Source organism: Ostrea edulis, chromosome 10, assembly GCF_947568905.1.
Source record: "Ostrea edulis chromosome 10, xbOstEdul1.1, whole genome shotgun sequence".
Classification (NCBI taxonomy): Eukaryota; Metazoa; Mollusca; class Bivalvia; order Ostreida; family Ostreidae; genus Ostrea; species Ostrea edulis.
In genome coordinates, this window is record NC_079173.1 from 16,862,210 (window position 1) to 16,878,971 (window position 16,762).

The window sequence follows — 16,762 nt, forward strand, 5'->3', positions numbered from 1 at the left end:
TCCAACCCCCAGGGGCCATGATTTACTGGATGAGTGGTATGTGTTTGGAAAATGGAATGCTAGTTCACAAGTAGATTTTTTTTCTTGTAAGAATTTAAAACATTTAGCAATAAGTCTCTGTCGATCTGCAACTCTGTATCTTAATTTACACGTGGTTCGTTTAGGTTTTGTGTATGGACTGAGTGAATACTTCAGGGCTCTAGGAATAAGCATTCTGGTTGCAAACACAGCAGCAGGATTTGGTAAATATCTTAATGTTTAAATGGCCAGTATCATTGTGAAAGGTGAAGATAACGAACAGTGATTAATCTCATAACTCCTGTAAGAAATACAAAATAAAGAGTTGGGTAAACACAGACCCCTGGACATACTAGGGGTGAGATCAGGTGCCTAGGAGGAGTAAGCATCCCCTGATGACCGGTTACACTCGCCTGTGTTTCTTTTTCATGTATTACTTCAATTTAGAATGTTACTTTAAGCAATTTGACAAGTGCAGTTCTGGAACCGTTATTATAGTTTGTTATCAACTACGCCATCATTATAAGTGTTTGCATTGACATATATGTGAATGCATACATATATATATATATATATATATATATATATATATATATATATATTATTTCCTATTGTCTGTAAGATAGATATGTTTGTCCTGACGCTGATATTGTTTTCTTTCTCTGTGTGAGATTCATTTTGTGGTGTAGGGTATTCGTTTTCTTTCTCTGTGTGAGGTTCATTTTGTGGTGTAGGGTATTTGTTTTCTTTCTCTGTGTGAGGTTCATTTTGTGGTGTAGGGTATTTGTTTTCTTTCTCTGTGTGAGGTTCATTTTGTGGTGTAGGGTATTTGTTTTCTTTCTCTGTGTGAGGTGCGATTCATTTTGTGGTGTAGGGTATTTGTTTTCTTTCTCTGTGTGAGGTTCATTTTGTGGTGTAGGGTATTTGTTTTCTTTCTCTGTGTGAGGTTCATTTTGTGGTGTAGGGTATTTGTTTTCTTTCTCTGTGTGAGGTTCATTTTGTGGTGTAGGGTATTTGTTTTCTTTCTCTGTGTGAGGTTCATTTTGTGGTGTAGGGTATTTGTTTTCTTTCTCTGTGTGAGGCTCGATTCATTTTGTGGTGTAGGGTATTCGTTTTCTTTCTCTGTGTGAGGTTCGATTCATTTTGTGGTGTAGGGTATTCGTTTTCTTTCTCTGTGTGAGGTTCATTTTGTGGTGTAGGGTATTCGTTTTCTTTCTCTGTGTGAGATTCATTTTGTGGTGTAGGGTATTCGTTTTCTTTCTCTGTGTGAGGTTCATTTTGTGGTGTAGGGTATTTGTTTTCTTTCTCTGTGTGAGGTTCATTTTGTGGTGTAGGGTATTTGTTTTCCCCTTTTGTATAGCTTGTGATTTCCTTGGTTTCAACGTCTCCATATGAGTGACAATTTCTCGAGCGGGACTTCAAACAGTACACAACCAACCAACCGTTATACGTCACGTGATTTCCTTGGTTGTGTAGCATTTGATTTCCTTTGTATCTAGGTTATGTGATTTCCGCTGGAGCCCCGTCTATCACAGCTGCACTAGCCCTAGCTCCTTTGTTAATCATGCCGCTGATGATGAATGGAGGATTTTTCTTAAATAGTAGGTATGGTAAGTTTTGAACATAGTAGTAAAAGTAAAAATCATTTTATATATTAAATATGTAGATTTAATGGATGTTTTGAATGATCATGAGAATTTATTACTTTTTACTGACTTTCCACCCCAAAACACACGAGGGCACATATTTATGGCCCCGAGATCGAAGATTGGGGATATATTGTTTTTGTCCTGTCTGTCATTCTGTCTTTCTGTCTGAAACTTTAACCTTGCTGATAAGTTTTGAACAGTAAGTGCTAGAGCTTTGATATTTCACATGAGTATTTTTTGTTACAAGGCCTTTCCGTGGGTTCTTACATTCTTACCCTGTGGTCTTGACCTTGGAGCTTGACCTACTTTTTGAAAACTTTAACCTTGCTAATAACCTTGCTAATAGCCTTTGAACAGTAGATGCTAGAGCTTTGATATTTCACATGAGTATTCCTTGTGACAAGACTTTTTAATTTTTTTATATCCGTGACCTTGACCTTGGAGTTTGACCTACTTTTAAAATATTGACATTGGTCATAACTTCTAAATGGTAAATATTAGAGCTTTCATACTGTATATGAGCATTTCTTGTGACAAGATCTTTCTACTGGTACCAATATATTTGTCCTTGCAACATTGACCATCTTTGGAATTGGTCATTATCGGGGGCATTTGTGTTTCACGAACGCATCTTGTTTGAAATATGAAATCTGATTATATGACATGATATTTATGTGCATGTATCTTTTTATCATTTTCATATTCTATATTAAGGTGATATTTCAATTTTTGTATTGATCTAAGTGATATATTTGATTCCATTTTAAGGACGGTGCCAGATTACTTCCTGTGGTTGAAATACGCTTCATGGTTCATGTATAGCAATGAGTTAATGATCGTAAACCAGTGGACCAGTGTTCCTCATATAGGTTCGTATGAACCAGATCAGATTCTGGATGCTGATTTAGTATTTAGCTAATATTTTCAGGAATAAAATGTTCTCAAAATCTAAATATTTAATGTGCAATATCTTGGCCATTATTGAAAGAAAGTTCCTTCGTAACGAAAGTCCTGAGACCAGTTAACGTTATAATTGCACTGTAAGTTGTAAACAAAGTTTGCGAATTTTTCAAATCCATTTCGACCTATATTCACCATTTCAATAACTCTACAATATATACTTTGTTAATCATGCATTAGTCTGTGAAATGTTTGGGGGGGGGGGGGTATATGAGGTGCTATTTGACCGTGTATTGGTACCAATTCATCAATACATGAAAAAAGAATTGTTATGTCAAGAATATTTTAGGCCAAAATCTCTCGTCGACCTGTATTGGTCTAGGGACATGGTTTCCATGTTCAAACTTTACATAAACTGAATGCATTACTTCTACAATTTACGTGCACTTTTTCTAGATGATCTTATTCGAAATCCGTGGTAATTCGTACCCATGATCAGCTTGTTAACGGTACTCTTTTTTTGTTTTGTGTTTTTGCAGGGTGTACTAACAACGGTACATGCATTCCAAATGGAAACTTAGTCATTAAAAGTTTAGGGTATTCTAAGGTAAGTGCTTTGCCTAGACGGTTTTTCAAAATATCACAATTGAAATGTGAAAGACGGGAAAGGGAGGAAGTAAATCAGACTCAGATGATGTAAATGACTTGAAAGTCTTCGAAATGTGGGCATGTTGAAATATTACATTTTTCTAAATCGAAGTAAGGATCTCATGATCATTATAGAAGAGGAAAACTAAGCATGTTTGTGCACGATATGAATACAATGTATTTACTTTAGTAGATGTCTGCTTAAAACAAAATACTCTATACCAGTGTAAATAGACATTATAGTTCCAATAATATTGGGGACCACCACGAATAAATTCAAACTGCTTGTGATCTCGCAAATTCTTCTCTATTCATGATTTCATGGTTTTCTTTCTGATTGTTTTAAGTTTTGATATTTTTTTCTGAAATACATGTAAGATGTGATCATTCAGTCATCAGTCAATCATAATTACAAGATAATTGTAAAAGAATTTTATTCAAAAATTGGGATAATTCCAGACATGTCCACAAATGCATTAGTTTTAGACTTCCACGTACGACCTAACATGTTATATCGTGATCCTATTTTTAGAACACGTCTGAGCAAAACTTATAAAGAAAGGGTAATATAAGAAAAAGCAGAAACTTTTGATGTACATGTACCGCGATATTTCACAGCGAAATTGATACAATTTCTTCTTAATTTTCAGGACAACGAAGTCATGGACTGGCTATGTTTAGCTGCGCTAACTATCGCCTTTAGAGTACTTTCATTTATAATTCTATTAATCAAAGCAGAATTATCTATGTGAATAAATGTTTTTAAATTGCGTTTTATTTTGATTAAAATAAAATAAAGGTGAAAATAACGGACAGTGACCAATCTCATAAGCCTTTAATAAATACTCAAGACCCGGAAACATCAGAAGTGAAATCAAGTGCCTTGTAGGAGTAAGCATTCCTAGTTTAATCTCGGCTGAGATTCGGCATTGCTGAATATTTGGACTGCGTCACTGAGTCTCGGAGTCAGTCCTTCATAATTCATGTATGGAAATGTACTCTTAGTTTCCGCCGGTTTTAGCAATAAATATGCACTTAGGTGACACTGCTGTTCACTTCAAATAAGTGATTTGACTGTTCAACTCTCTATCACTAATATGTTTACGGTGTGACCGTTGAGACGAGCGAAGACCCGATAACAACTTACAACACGACTTGAGGCAATTCATTTAACGCGGGAAATATAACGCGGTTGATATAAACAGTACATTGTGACGTTAGCATTAGCTGCGACTGTTTTTCTTTCAAATCAAGCAATTATCTACAACAAAACGTACGAAAGTATGGGAAAGCTTCTCTGGAATTTAAAATCATTTGCAGTACTTTCCAAATTATTCATTTGTTTTATCTACGGAATTGTCAATGAAATATTCCGCAGTGACGGCGACATTTTTCCGGAAGTATTATGGGTAGTCCCCATCATTTTTCAGCTGATGAAGAGCAAATCACGTGACTCAATTGCTTAATCATTGGAATTTAGTGATAGTTTATCTGAATTTACATACTTAGACGGTACGTAATGCAGCATTAATAGTGATAGAGAGTTAGTTTAACAGTCAAATCACTTATTTGAAGCGAACAGCAGTGTTACCTAATTTTTATACGCCCGTCTTAAGACGGGACGTATTATGGTATGGCGTTCATGTCCGTCCGTCTGTCCGTCCGTCTGTTAGCTTTTTCGTGTCCGACCGTAACTTAAATACTACAAGGCCTAGAATCATCAAACTTTGTCTGTAGATACATCTTGGGTAGAAGGTGTGTCGCACATTAAAACCAGGTCACTGTGACTTTTCATTAAGAAGATATCCGTCTGTCCGTCCGTCTGTTAGCTTTTTCGTGTCCGACCCGTAACTTAAATACTACAAGGCCTAGAATCATCAAACTTTGTCTGTAGATACATCTTGGGTAGAAGGTGTGTCGCACATTAAAACCAGGTCACTGTGACTTTTCATTAAAAAGATATGGCCATATATGGCAAAAACTTGTCCGGCTCATAACTTGAAAACTATTAGACCTAGAATCACCAAAATTGGTCAACTAATGCATCTTAGGTAGAAGATGTGTCGCATCCTACTTTAAGGTCACTGTGACATTTAATTAAGGTGATATAAAAAAAATTTTAATGGGTACAATCTATACTGTTAACAATATGTGACGGGCGTATCATGTGCCGTGGCGGTGCACTTTATTGTGGAAGGTTTTGAATACATGTGTACTTTGCATGTACTGACTGTGTGAAACGGGTTATTGCATCGGTTTGTTATCAGACTACGTAACGCTTTTGACCGAAAAAGATAGCTGCGTTATCAGACATCACATGTAGTTTACGAGGAACACAACCAAAAGAACCGTTGCAATGATTTATGGGGATTCATGAACAGACAAATTGAAGATGGCGGACGCCCAAGTCCAAATAACCCGCAATTGCAATGGATGCTCGGGAGAAATTTTGAATTATGATCACTACGTCTGCAGGAACTGTCATACGGAACTTTGCGATAGATCTGATTGCCTTGATAGCCATAGGAAACAGAAACATGATGTATTCCACGTCACGAATTCTGGGGAATACAGGGTAGACGAACGTGTTTCTACTTTTTGTGATAGACATCCTGAAAAACCAACTGATGTGTTTTGCCAAACATGCAGAGAGGCAATTTGTGTACGATGTTCTGCTATCAATCACAACAGCCGTGATGTTTTAGACACAACTGATGTGCTTGCTGACAAAAAGAGAATAATAGAAAGAGATACTTCAAAACTTACCCGTGGTCCTCTTCAGGCTATATATACAGCCATATGTTCCTTCAACGACGACATAGATTCAACGACGGGAAATTATGAAGAGATTGAAAAAGCTATTGACCAAATTAATAACGTGTGGATGGCGGAAGTTAATTCGGTTACTCAAGCATTAAAAGCTTCTCTTTTGGAAATGAAAGATGGACATATTGGGGGTTTAAGATCGCAGAAAAAGGCTTTAGAAATGCAAAAGAATACAATAAGTAAAACAATAGGAAATAACCACAATTTATTGAAGGGATGTAATAGTGAAATGTTGAAATACGAATCCGACATTGACGAAATGTTCTCTTTTCCAAGTTTGACTGAAATAAGCTCACCATCCTTTAGGCGTGGCAATATTGAAAGTGCGCATTACAGGATGAGCATTCTAGGGAATTTGAAATATACCCCAAATCTCACTTTATCCCGAGAAGAAATATCACGCAAATCGTGTCTCTGTTTTGCTGAATTGCTCAGTCCTGAAAGACGAGAGATACCAAGTCACTATATCAAACCAAACGCGCACATTCTTCCGACTCTTAGGCTTACTACGAAGAATGAGTTTAAAAATGTAAAAGACATGAGTTGCGCCAAATCTAGTGCTGTGTGGATCTATGATACGAAAGAAGAAAGCATTGCACTATATAGAGAAAATGAATCGAAGATTACAATGTTTACGAATATCAAGACAGAATTCATTGCTGGAATTAGTGAAACTGAAGTTCTCTACAGTGACAACACAGACAATGCCATCAAGTCGTTATCTGTAAATGGAAACAACACACTGTTTTCCACCGGAGAATGGAACCCTTTCGGAATGGCTATTGCAAAAGACGGAATGATTTACGTTTGCCAACAAAAAGAAGGAGTCGGTAAAGTTTCAAAATATCTGAGAAACGGGGAAATGCTAAGAGATTTTAAGGAAGCAAAAGACAAAATATTATACCAAAAACCATACAGAATTGCAGAAAACATCAATGGCGACGTCTGTACTATTGATCGGGGATCTCCAAATGCGGTTGTCATTGTGAGTAGATTGGGGAAATTTAAAAACCGATACGAAGGTGGAAGTTGGAATTCTCTTAAGTTAATTTTTTCCCCACCGCAGCCGTCTTCGATCTCCACTGACAGCGACGGTAATATCTTGGTATGTGATGGAAACAAAATACACCTTCTTGATATCGCTGGCGAGTTTATGCAGTATCTCGATGTACTTGTTTCTTCGCCGATATTGATTTCTGTAGATAAACAGGATTTTCTCTGGGTAATCGAAAAACAGTCAATTAAAATGATTGAATATCTAAAAAGGGTAATGAATTAAAAGTCAATTCTTCTCAATGATCAATGATACATGGAATTTACTGCCTGTTCTCCCAGATGTGTATGTGTAGAATGTAAAACTTATACGGTACCAATTTTGATGCACCAGATGCGCATTTCGTCAAATTATGTCTCTTCAGTGATGCTCAACCGAAATGTTTGAAATCCGAAATAACAATGACGTTTTAGAGCTATTATAGGCAGAAACAGTGTGCCAATAAAAGTTGAGTCAGATTCGTTCAAGGATAAGAGCTATGCGTGAGGGAGACAATCCTTAATTTTGAAATGAATTTCTAATGTATTGTATATAATTGACGATTTTAAGAACATTAAAAAAGCAAACAAACGCGTCTCTGTTACAATGATATTTTTGGACTTTCTCGTATTTACATGGAGGAAAAGAAACAGATCCTGGGAATGTGTTACAATCCTGATTAATTGCCTGTACTGCAATTGATGATGACGTTCTGCGACAATTGAACTGTCAAACAACGATCTAGCGTCATGTTTTACGACTATCGTACGACTGCCGTTGGAAAAATAAGAAAATTTTATTTCGATGACATAATTTTGATAGATCAAAGATGTAAAAACTCGCACATTTTAAATCCACCCCACCAAACTTGACGTTTAAATTATTCTCTTATTCCACTGCCCTATAAAACTCTTATGACAAAACAAATACCTGGTATAGGTGATGTACGTTTTTGATAAAAACAACCCTGTTTTATAGTGCTTACAATTACTTTGAAATGTCCTGGTACAAGAAGGTGTCAATATGTGCAGATTGTTTTTATAGATATAGAAGATATATAAAAAAAAAATCAATGTCCCATTTTTTAACTAGGACCGAGCAGTAGCCTGAACTTTGAAGTAGACCAGATATTGCTAATCAGCAGTGTACATAATACTAATCTTAATCTACAGGGGTAAAATATAACACATGTTTACATCACAAGTTATCAGAATGGGCATAAAGTGTAAACGCTATTCCTACCCCAAACAATTAATTTACAATGTCTTTCTAGTCATCCAACCCCGAACAATTACAAGATAGTATCGTAAAGATGTTGATATAGTCTTGCAATGTTTATCACATTCGAGAATTTAGGTACGTCAACAGCTTCCGGTGATTTTGACCTATGCGTGGTGCTTACGACTGCAGCGTTATCGTGCGAACTCGTATAGTGACAAGGGACCTCCTTTTCAAGGTTATATTCGAAACACCATTGACTTACTTCTAATGTCGGATGATTAGAACAGTCAATGCGTATGTTAAACGCCTTAGGACTGATTGGGTGCCGGGATTGAAAATCCAACCTGTGCCTCACGCTTGCAAAACCAGCGCCCTATCCACTATACTTCCACGACCGCTCAGGCAAATAGACAGTACTAAAGAGACCAACATCCTTTAAAACAAAGACGTTAATGACATGTATGAGATTTTTCACTGTTCGCTATCTTCATATTCCCATCTAAACGCAAAACAATGCAAAACAGTGATATTTCTACTTCAGTTTAGTTAAAACTATCCTCTATCAGAGAACCGTATGAAAAACAACCGAAAAGTCGAATGGACTAATCTGGAATTTCGTTGACTGAATAAGAAAAAGTGTTTGTAAACGTTTGTTTGTAGCTATTCTTTAAAATAAGACGCCGTGATTTTATAGCCCTTCACCGGCAATGGTGATGGCTCCATGTGAGTGAAGATTCTCAAGATGGATGTTCAATAATAAACAATCAATAAATGATGTACATGTACAACAAAGCACATTATTGCAATACACATGATGAAGAATGAAACTAAGTAGTTGATTGTATCTTGTTTAACGTCCCTTTCGAGAATTTTTCACTCATATGGAGACGTCATCAAGACCGGTGAAGGGCTTCAAATTTAGGCCTATGCTTGGCGCTCAAGGCCATTGAGCAGTGAGGGTTGTTCAGCGTGTCACACCTACAGTGACACGGGACATCAATTTTTAAGGTCATCTCCAAGGATCCGTGACATTAACACCTGATGCTGAGCGTTTGGCGATGGAACGGTCACTATATTTTTAAATGACTTAGATCTTATTTGAACCCGACCTTCTGCATGCGGGGCGAACACTATACCTCTAGACCACCGCAATGGATTGACTATACAAGTAAAAAGAATAAAAAGTTGATAGTCTTCATTAACAATATTGGTGACCAGGTCTTCCAAAATTCTGATAGAATCACCATGAGCACCAATTGTGCTCCTTTTATTAGATGGCCTGGTTTCATACTCTTACAAGGCAGAATTTATTCAAAAACGTCTACAAATATATTCATGCAACATTTAACTCGGCATTCAGAGATATCGACGATGTTTTATCTATCAGCAATACTCAATTCCTATACACATTCAATATATCCTTGTGAACTCAAAAAGTCAACAGTCTTCCATACCTACTTCATATTTGGATATTTTATTCAATTTAGATGTTATGGGCAAACTAATAACCAAACTTTATAACAAACACATTACGTCAGCTTCTCCATCGTCAACTTCCCATATTTTTGACGCAATATTGCATGATCGCTTGAATGGATAGAAGATCCTATAAACAATACAAACTTAAGATTAGGGTAAGCACGGACCCCTGGACATACCAGACGAGGTATTTGGTACCTAGGAGGAGTAAACATCCCCCGCAGTGGGCCCTATATCTCGATCAGGTAAACGGAGTAATCCCTAGTCAAAATCATTGTACAAAGAACGACCTGGAATTTTATGTCTTTTAACTGATTCGATACGCAAAAGCATGATCTTCGTTTAATCAATTCTAAAATCGATGCAGGCAAGTTGATGTTACAGGAGATTCAACATTCTCCTCAGCATTTCACAAATTATATAATCCTTTTAATTTATATATACGGACTCCTGGACATATCAGCCATACTTCCTGTCATTAGATACAATGCTGTCTGCACTGTTTCGTAGCAATTGTTCGGACATTCTTTGTATGCTGGTTTTGACTGCGGATTACTCTACTTTCCTGATCAAGATAAACGATGTGGTAATTGACGGATTACTTCTTATGCTTAATTTTATATTTCCTTTAACTTTATTATCAGCATCTATCACAAATATTCTGCCCTCCAAGCTAGTTAATGTCCGTGCAAGATAAGATACCAAGCATTTTATTTTTAATAGATACTGTTAACAGTGCAATGCAGCTTTATGGATATTTGCTAGTACATTAAACATATATATTGCTTCGACAAATTTTCTGTATGAAAATATTATCAAATATTACTCAGATGGAGGAAATAGGAGACTAATATTCCCCGATGTAAAGACTTTGAAGACGACGGAAGCAGTTGATCATAATAGAAGAGATTGTAAGCAGCAGAATGCACTACAATGAATATTTATCACTTTAGGGAAAGAATGCGAGTGTAAGGACAAGAAATACCTTTTTAAAAAAGGAAAAAAAGGACCACCAACCCCGTGTGTAGCCTCAGGAGATAGTTATTGATGGAATGTCAGTTAAATTGTCCAATATATGTTGGAGTGTAACCTTCTGTCCAGTTTATGTACCAAAGGACACAAAACGATATATCAGCAAGTAGGTAAATAATAAATTCAGTCAACTCAATTTTAGATAAGATGATATTTATCTCAAACTGGTTTAACAAGTAGAAACATAAGGTTTTACATGTAAGAGAAATTTGCCAATTACATAAAACATATACAAGGCAGTACTATTACAATATCGCAAAGGCATATAAACAATACATTTAACATAGCATACATGTAGGTACACTAGAATATAACACTAATAAAGGCAAACACACTGTTAATTTTTATTTGCGTAGTTCTTTTTTATGTGATTTACCAAGTCGAATTTAAGAGTTACAAATTGGTTGACAGATTTTAATCTCGTACTGAATAGACATTACTGTTACATGTGTTAACATGTTAACAGGTGCGTGTACAGAGTGATAACACCCGGTCACCGTTTCAGATAATTAACACCTGAGGTGGGGAGTTTCTACTCGCTGAGTTTTTCGTATCTTGTGAGATATGGTACACAGTTGGTGTAAATTTTATGCGAAATTAATTGTTTGCGATTCAGAAATACTCGCAAAGAAAGTGAAAATTGAATTATCGTAAAAAATACCATTTTACGGTATATACATTTGATACTCTAGTAAGAATACTTCTACCAGACAAATTAGCAACAAGCACAGCAAAAATAACAAAGCACAACAAATTGTTTCTGCAAATATGATTTTGATATAGGTATCTATATAAAAATTTACATTATGGAGACGGTTCATCACAGAATATAAAGCGATCGTATCCTATCAAAGACGGTTGCAGAACCCCAACAGATACAGGCAATGTCATCTATGCATAGGAAATCTTCGTCGATACTGTGCTTTCTGACAAAGGTACAAGTCCCTGAATGTAAAAAGACAGAGGATTATTTTGACATACATTAAGACGTCGGTATTTCTCGTATGACTATTAAACATGAGGCCCATGGGTCACATCGCTCACCTGAGTCACCTTGACTCATATTTAAAGATTTTTCCTATATATTCGCATGCAAAACTTTTATCCCTATTGTAGCCCCATTCAATCCCCGGGGGCCATGATTTTAATAAACTTGAATCTGCACGTAAATCTGCATGTAAATCTCAGCTTTTCTGGCTTAGTCGTTCTTGAGAAGATTTTTCCCTATATATTTGTATGTAAAACTTTGATCCCCTATTGTGGCCCCACCCTCCCCTCGGGGGCCATGATTTGAACAAACGTGAATCTGCACTATGTCAGGAAACTTTCATGTAAATTTCCACTTTCCTGGCCCAGTAGTTTTTGAAAAGATGATTTTTAAAGATTTTTCTTATATATTTGTATGTAAAACTTTGATCCCCTATTATGGCCCCATCCAACCCCCATGGGGCCATGATTTGAACAAACTTGAATCTGCACTATGTCAGGAAGCTTTTCAAATAAAATTCAGCTTTTCTGGCCCAGTGGTTCTTGAAAAGATTTTTAAATGACCCCACCCTATTTTTGCATTTTTGGGATTATCTCCCCTTTGAAAGGGACATGACCCTTCATTTGAAGAAACTGGAAAGCCCTTTACCCAAAAATGTTTTGGCCAAGTTTGGTCGAAATTGGCCCAGTGGTTCTGGAGAAGTCGAAAATGTAAAAAGTTTACAGACAGACGACGGACAATATGCGATCAGAAAAGCTCACTTGAGCTTTCAGCTCAGGAGAGCTAAAATCATTGCGAAGAAGCCGAATTTTCTTGCAAGGACTTCATTGATTTCGATGTATTTTGATTTTTTCTTCCAAAACTGCTTACAGGGATGAGTATCAGAAATTTGATAAGTGAAAGTACATACATGTACGCTATGTACTTACACTTCCAAAAGAGATCAAACTTAATAGAAGTATATCTTAGAAAATATTTCCAGAATCAGACAACAGCAATTAGGCTGAAAGACGACACATACCTTTAATCAGTGAAGCCCAATTCAGGCTCTGATTCCTGTTAATGATATGATTTCATTTACCTTTTTGTGACTTGGAGTGCACCCACACTTCTCACTAAGACGACTGAAATGGTCATCCCAAGTACAGGAGTTTAAGACTGTTTTCCTGAAGTATAATTTTTTTTACGTTTGAATATATGAGCAACCGATCATTGGTAGAAATATTAGATTACATCTTGTGATCAGTCATCCAGAAAAAAGACTTTAATAAGTAACCATTCTAATTCTACGCACAAGAAGGTCGAACGTTTTCTGGCGTCCAACTGCTTGACTGTTCTTTTTATTCTGATTTTGACTACGGAATACTTCATTTCTCTGATCAAGGCAGAGGGTCCATGGTTTGTGTGACCAGTTAACAGGGGCTGCTTATTCATATGACCTGGTGTCCCCAAAACAATATTAAGCGAGCTTTTATTATACTAGCCCATCGTGCAAATCTGCATATCTAACTGCAAATAATTCGCAATATTGGTCGGAAACTAATCCAAACAGTCAAACGTTACACTATTTCTCTGCAAAGTTGAATGGCGGGAACATAGAATTCTTACTCCTAATGTCATCCCTTCCTCTCCCCTGGTCGTAGATGAAACAAACCTGTATCTACACAACCTGTTCATCTCTATGCACAGTTTTGCAGTGTTTGATTTCTATAGATGAAATCTTAGGTATAACTTTCAACATTAATTCCCACCCTGTGTCCAGACGATGGGGTCATGGTTGAACAAATATGAATCAACAGTTGGTGAGGATTTGTTATCGTAGACAGTTATATAAGAAAGGGGTTTTATTCCGAAACTGAGAGGTTATTGAAAATGGTCCGAAAAACCGTGTATGCAATAATAAAACGGTGTGGAATTTGGGAAGTGTGGAAAATGTTTTAAAATCGGGACACCCTAGAAAACCTGACATTAGAGACGAGCGCTGACAACTGTGGCTTGTTTAAATTTTAAAAAACAAAACATAACAGGACAAGTTCCTATATCCGAAATATCAATTCATTGCCATTTGTCAAAAAAATAAGTACAGTGTACCATCGACGTGTATTCAAAGGGGGGGGGGATTCGCGAATAAAATTGGAAAAACTGCATGACATGGACGAGAGGAAAATGGCCTCGAACTGTTGACCTTAACTAATCAAAAGTGATCTTTTCTGATGAATGTAAAGTTGTTTTGGGACTAACTTATAGAGTTCACATTTGACGAAAAACAAGAGAAGAATGGATATCAACGTGTATCAGTCCCGGTGCACCACCGAAACCTGCTATGAGTTTGATGTGGTGGGGCTGCATTACCTGGGAAGGGGTTGACACACTAACAGTGCTTAAAGGTAACATTAATGTGAATGAATATATTGACAATAATAACGATTACATATTGCAAGATGGCGATGTCCCGGTTCACTGAACATAAACAAATAAACAGAATCTCATGTATGTTTATCACATTTCATGTTTGATATGAGTGTGAAGAAACACGTCTTATTGATGAAAATTAATTATAACCCAGTAAAAATATCCTACGTGGATTTGTGTTATCAAATTGATGGTTCAAAATATAATCCTCAATAATTTTAACACTCCAAAGTAATTTTTGTTTCAAAAGCAGTTTTGCAATTGGTCGGGTATTCGTACAGGGATGAATATCAGAAAATTAATCAGTGTATATGCAAACATCTGCCATTATCCTGGCCCTAATGCCTTATTCTGAAACATATCTAGTTTGTACTGATATTTTGAAAAACAGACAACCACACTAAAGCAGAGAGAATACATGGTACATTGTAAGCGATATACGTTACCTCCTTAGGATTAGTAGTGTGATTATACTCAAACTAATCAATATGACTGCTACAATGGCAATCACAACCACAGAATTGTGCGACAGCTTTCCTGAAATACAAAGAGTTTACTTTTAATATACGAGTACTTGGTCTATTATTCTCACTCCGGTATTCTTTTGGTAATATATATATATATATATATGCAAGGTGAAGATAACGAACAGTGATCAATCTCATAACTCCTACAAGCAATACAAAATAGATAGTTGGGCAAACACGGACCCCTGGACACACCAGAGGTGGGATCAGAAGTATGGAGGAGTAAGCATCCCCTGTATATATATATATATATATATACATATATATATATATATATATATACATACATATAAGAAATAAGAAAATTACTATATTCCTTATATAATTAAATGAACGAAGGAAGATGAAAAACAGTTATAAATGGCATAAATCCTACATGTATATGCATACAAAATCAAGATAAGCGTAAACACGGACCCCTGGACCCACCAGAGGTGGTATCGGGTTCCTAGGAGAAAGAATGCCCTGTTAAACGGCAACACTCAGTGTGCGGCCTATATCTTAATTAGATAAACAGAGTAATCCGTAGTCAAAATCAGCATGCAAAAACGGGCTAACAATTGGTATGAAACACGTCAGACAACATTCAACCCAGCGATAGCTTGTATTTGTAAATTAGATCATAATGAACTTGCGAAATGCTGACTCAAACTGTTTAAACCCCTGTAACATCACCTTTGTTAATGGCCTGCCTCGGTTTAAAAATTGATCATATTCAGATCATGTTCTCGTGTATCGAATCAGTAGAGAGACATAAACATAGATGTATCTGAAAGACACTATTATCCACACAGAGATTCAAGTTGTTACAATCTGTATTTCAAAATGGCTTTTGTAGGCGAGATTTATATTACCAACTCATAATATTGTTCTGCAGAACATTCTCAAGATGATGGTCTGAAATCAAGTTTCTCTTTTCAGTACAAGAAAGTACGTGTTTGAAAAGCTGGCACTGATCCTACATCCAACCTCAGGCGAGTTCTTTACCATGTGATCCGTCATCAAGAAAAATGCTTTAAATCGATTCTAAGTAGTAGTAGGTCGAACGTTGTCTAATGTGTTTCATACCAAGACTGATTTTTTCATACTGATTTTAACTACGGATTACTCCATTTCCCTGATCATGACAGACGATTCATGGCGGATGTACCGGCTTTGATCCAATGCCCCCAATGGAAGTGGTAGTCAATTTACACTATACCTCCCTAAAGTTCATTGACAAGAATAGTGGACATATGTCCACACCCCTAATTGCATCTTTCCTACTCACAAATTAAGGTAGGTCCTTAGTCCTGGATTTTTGGGGTTTAGGTAGCATTTTTTTGTTTGGAATCAATAAGTTAACATTCAGAGTAATGGAAAAAGGCAAAACAGTTAAGGGTTTCCATATTAATTTTCATTACATACACCACTAAAGTCATATACCCCGACGTAGATTTTTATGAAATTCATTGGAAACAGTTATTTGTTGTTATTTTAATATAAAAAACAACAAAATATTTTTTGAATTGCATTTATTTATCGGGAAACATGTCAATAACTAAAACACATGTCATTTTCAATATGTTTATTAAGTTTTAGAATAATATGTGGAAAATTATTGAATTAGTGTTATTCTCCAAAATGTTAAAAAACAAACAAATGTGGACGCATTTTCCTTATAGCATGGTTTACATATCATTTTTTCTGTTTATATTAGTAGAGTTTCATCTGTTATAGTTATTCATGGGAAAAAATCCATACCTTTCCTTAATAATTTCAAATCTATAGCTTCCAGATTATGTATACCCCCATCAAAAACTGAAGTCTGGCACCATACAGCTGAGCTATTTAAATCACTCGGGATTAAAATTGTATGTAATTTCATGAAAAAACACAGATAATGATTCCTTATCACCTTGGTAAAATGTTTGTCAAAAATAAAGGAAATATATCACATTATGGACTTGATAAATAATTGAATGAAAACAGAGTTATTGTCCTTGGATTCAATATTTTGAAACATATCATTGACTATTCAAATATAACT

At 36.1% G+C, this 16,762-nt stretch overlaps 1 protein-coding gene and 1 long non-coding RNA gene across 5 annotated transcripts in view; one reads left to right on the forward strand and one right to left on the reverse strand.

Annotated features, from left to right (window-relative positions):
- Nucleotides 1–16,762, reverse strand: part of LOC125667484 (uncharacterized) — a 29,335-nt gene that overhangs the window by 1,460 nt on the left and 11,113 nt on the right. For 2 of the 3 annotated variants that reach the window (XM_048901010.2, XM_056152123.1), the window contains 3 exons: nt 14,653–14,743; nt 12,876–12,960; nt 10,943–11,751 (listed from right to left, as the gene is read on the reverse strand). In XM_048901010.2, the coding sequence (XP_048756967.2) occupies nt 11,698–11,751; nt 12,876–12,960; nt 14,653–14,743 (230 nt within the window). In that variant the 3' untranslated portion in view covers nt 10,943–11,697. Of the gene's footprint in view, nt 1–10,942; nt 11,752–12,875; nt 12,961–14,652; nt 14,744–16,762 lie in introns of those variants that run through there. The other variant, XM_048897797.2, reaches the window with a different exon arrangement.
- On the forward strand, nt 25–3,984 carry LOC130051009 (uncharacterized). Of its 2 annotated transcripts, none has more exons than XR_008799380.1 (6): nt 25–36; nt 165–242; nt 1,518–1,628; nt 2,436–2,536; nt 3,107–3,174; nt 3,866–3,984. It is a non-coding gene; the product is annotated as an uncharacterized LOC130051009 (long non-coding RNA). The 2 variants fall into 2 exon arrangements; XR_008799381.1 differs by having other exon boundaries at nt 1,518–1,619.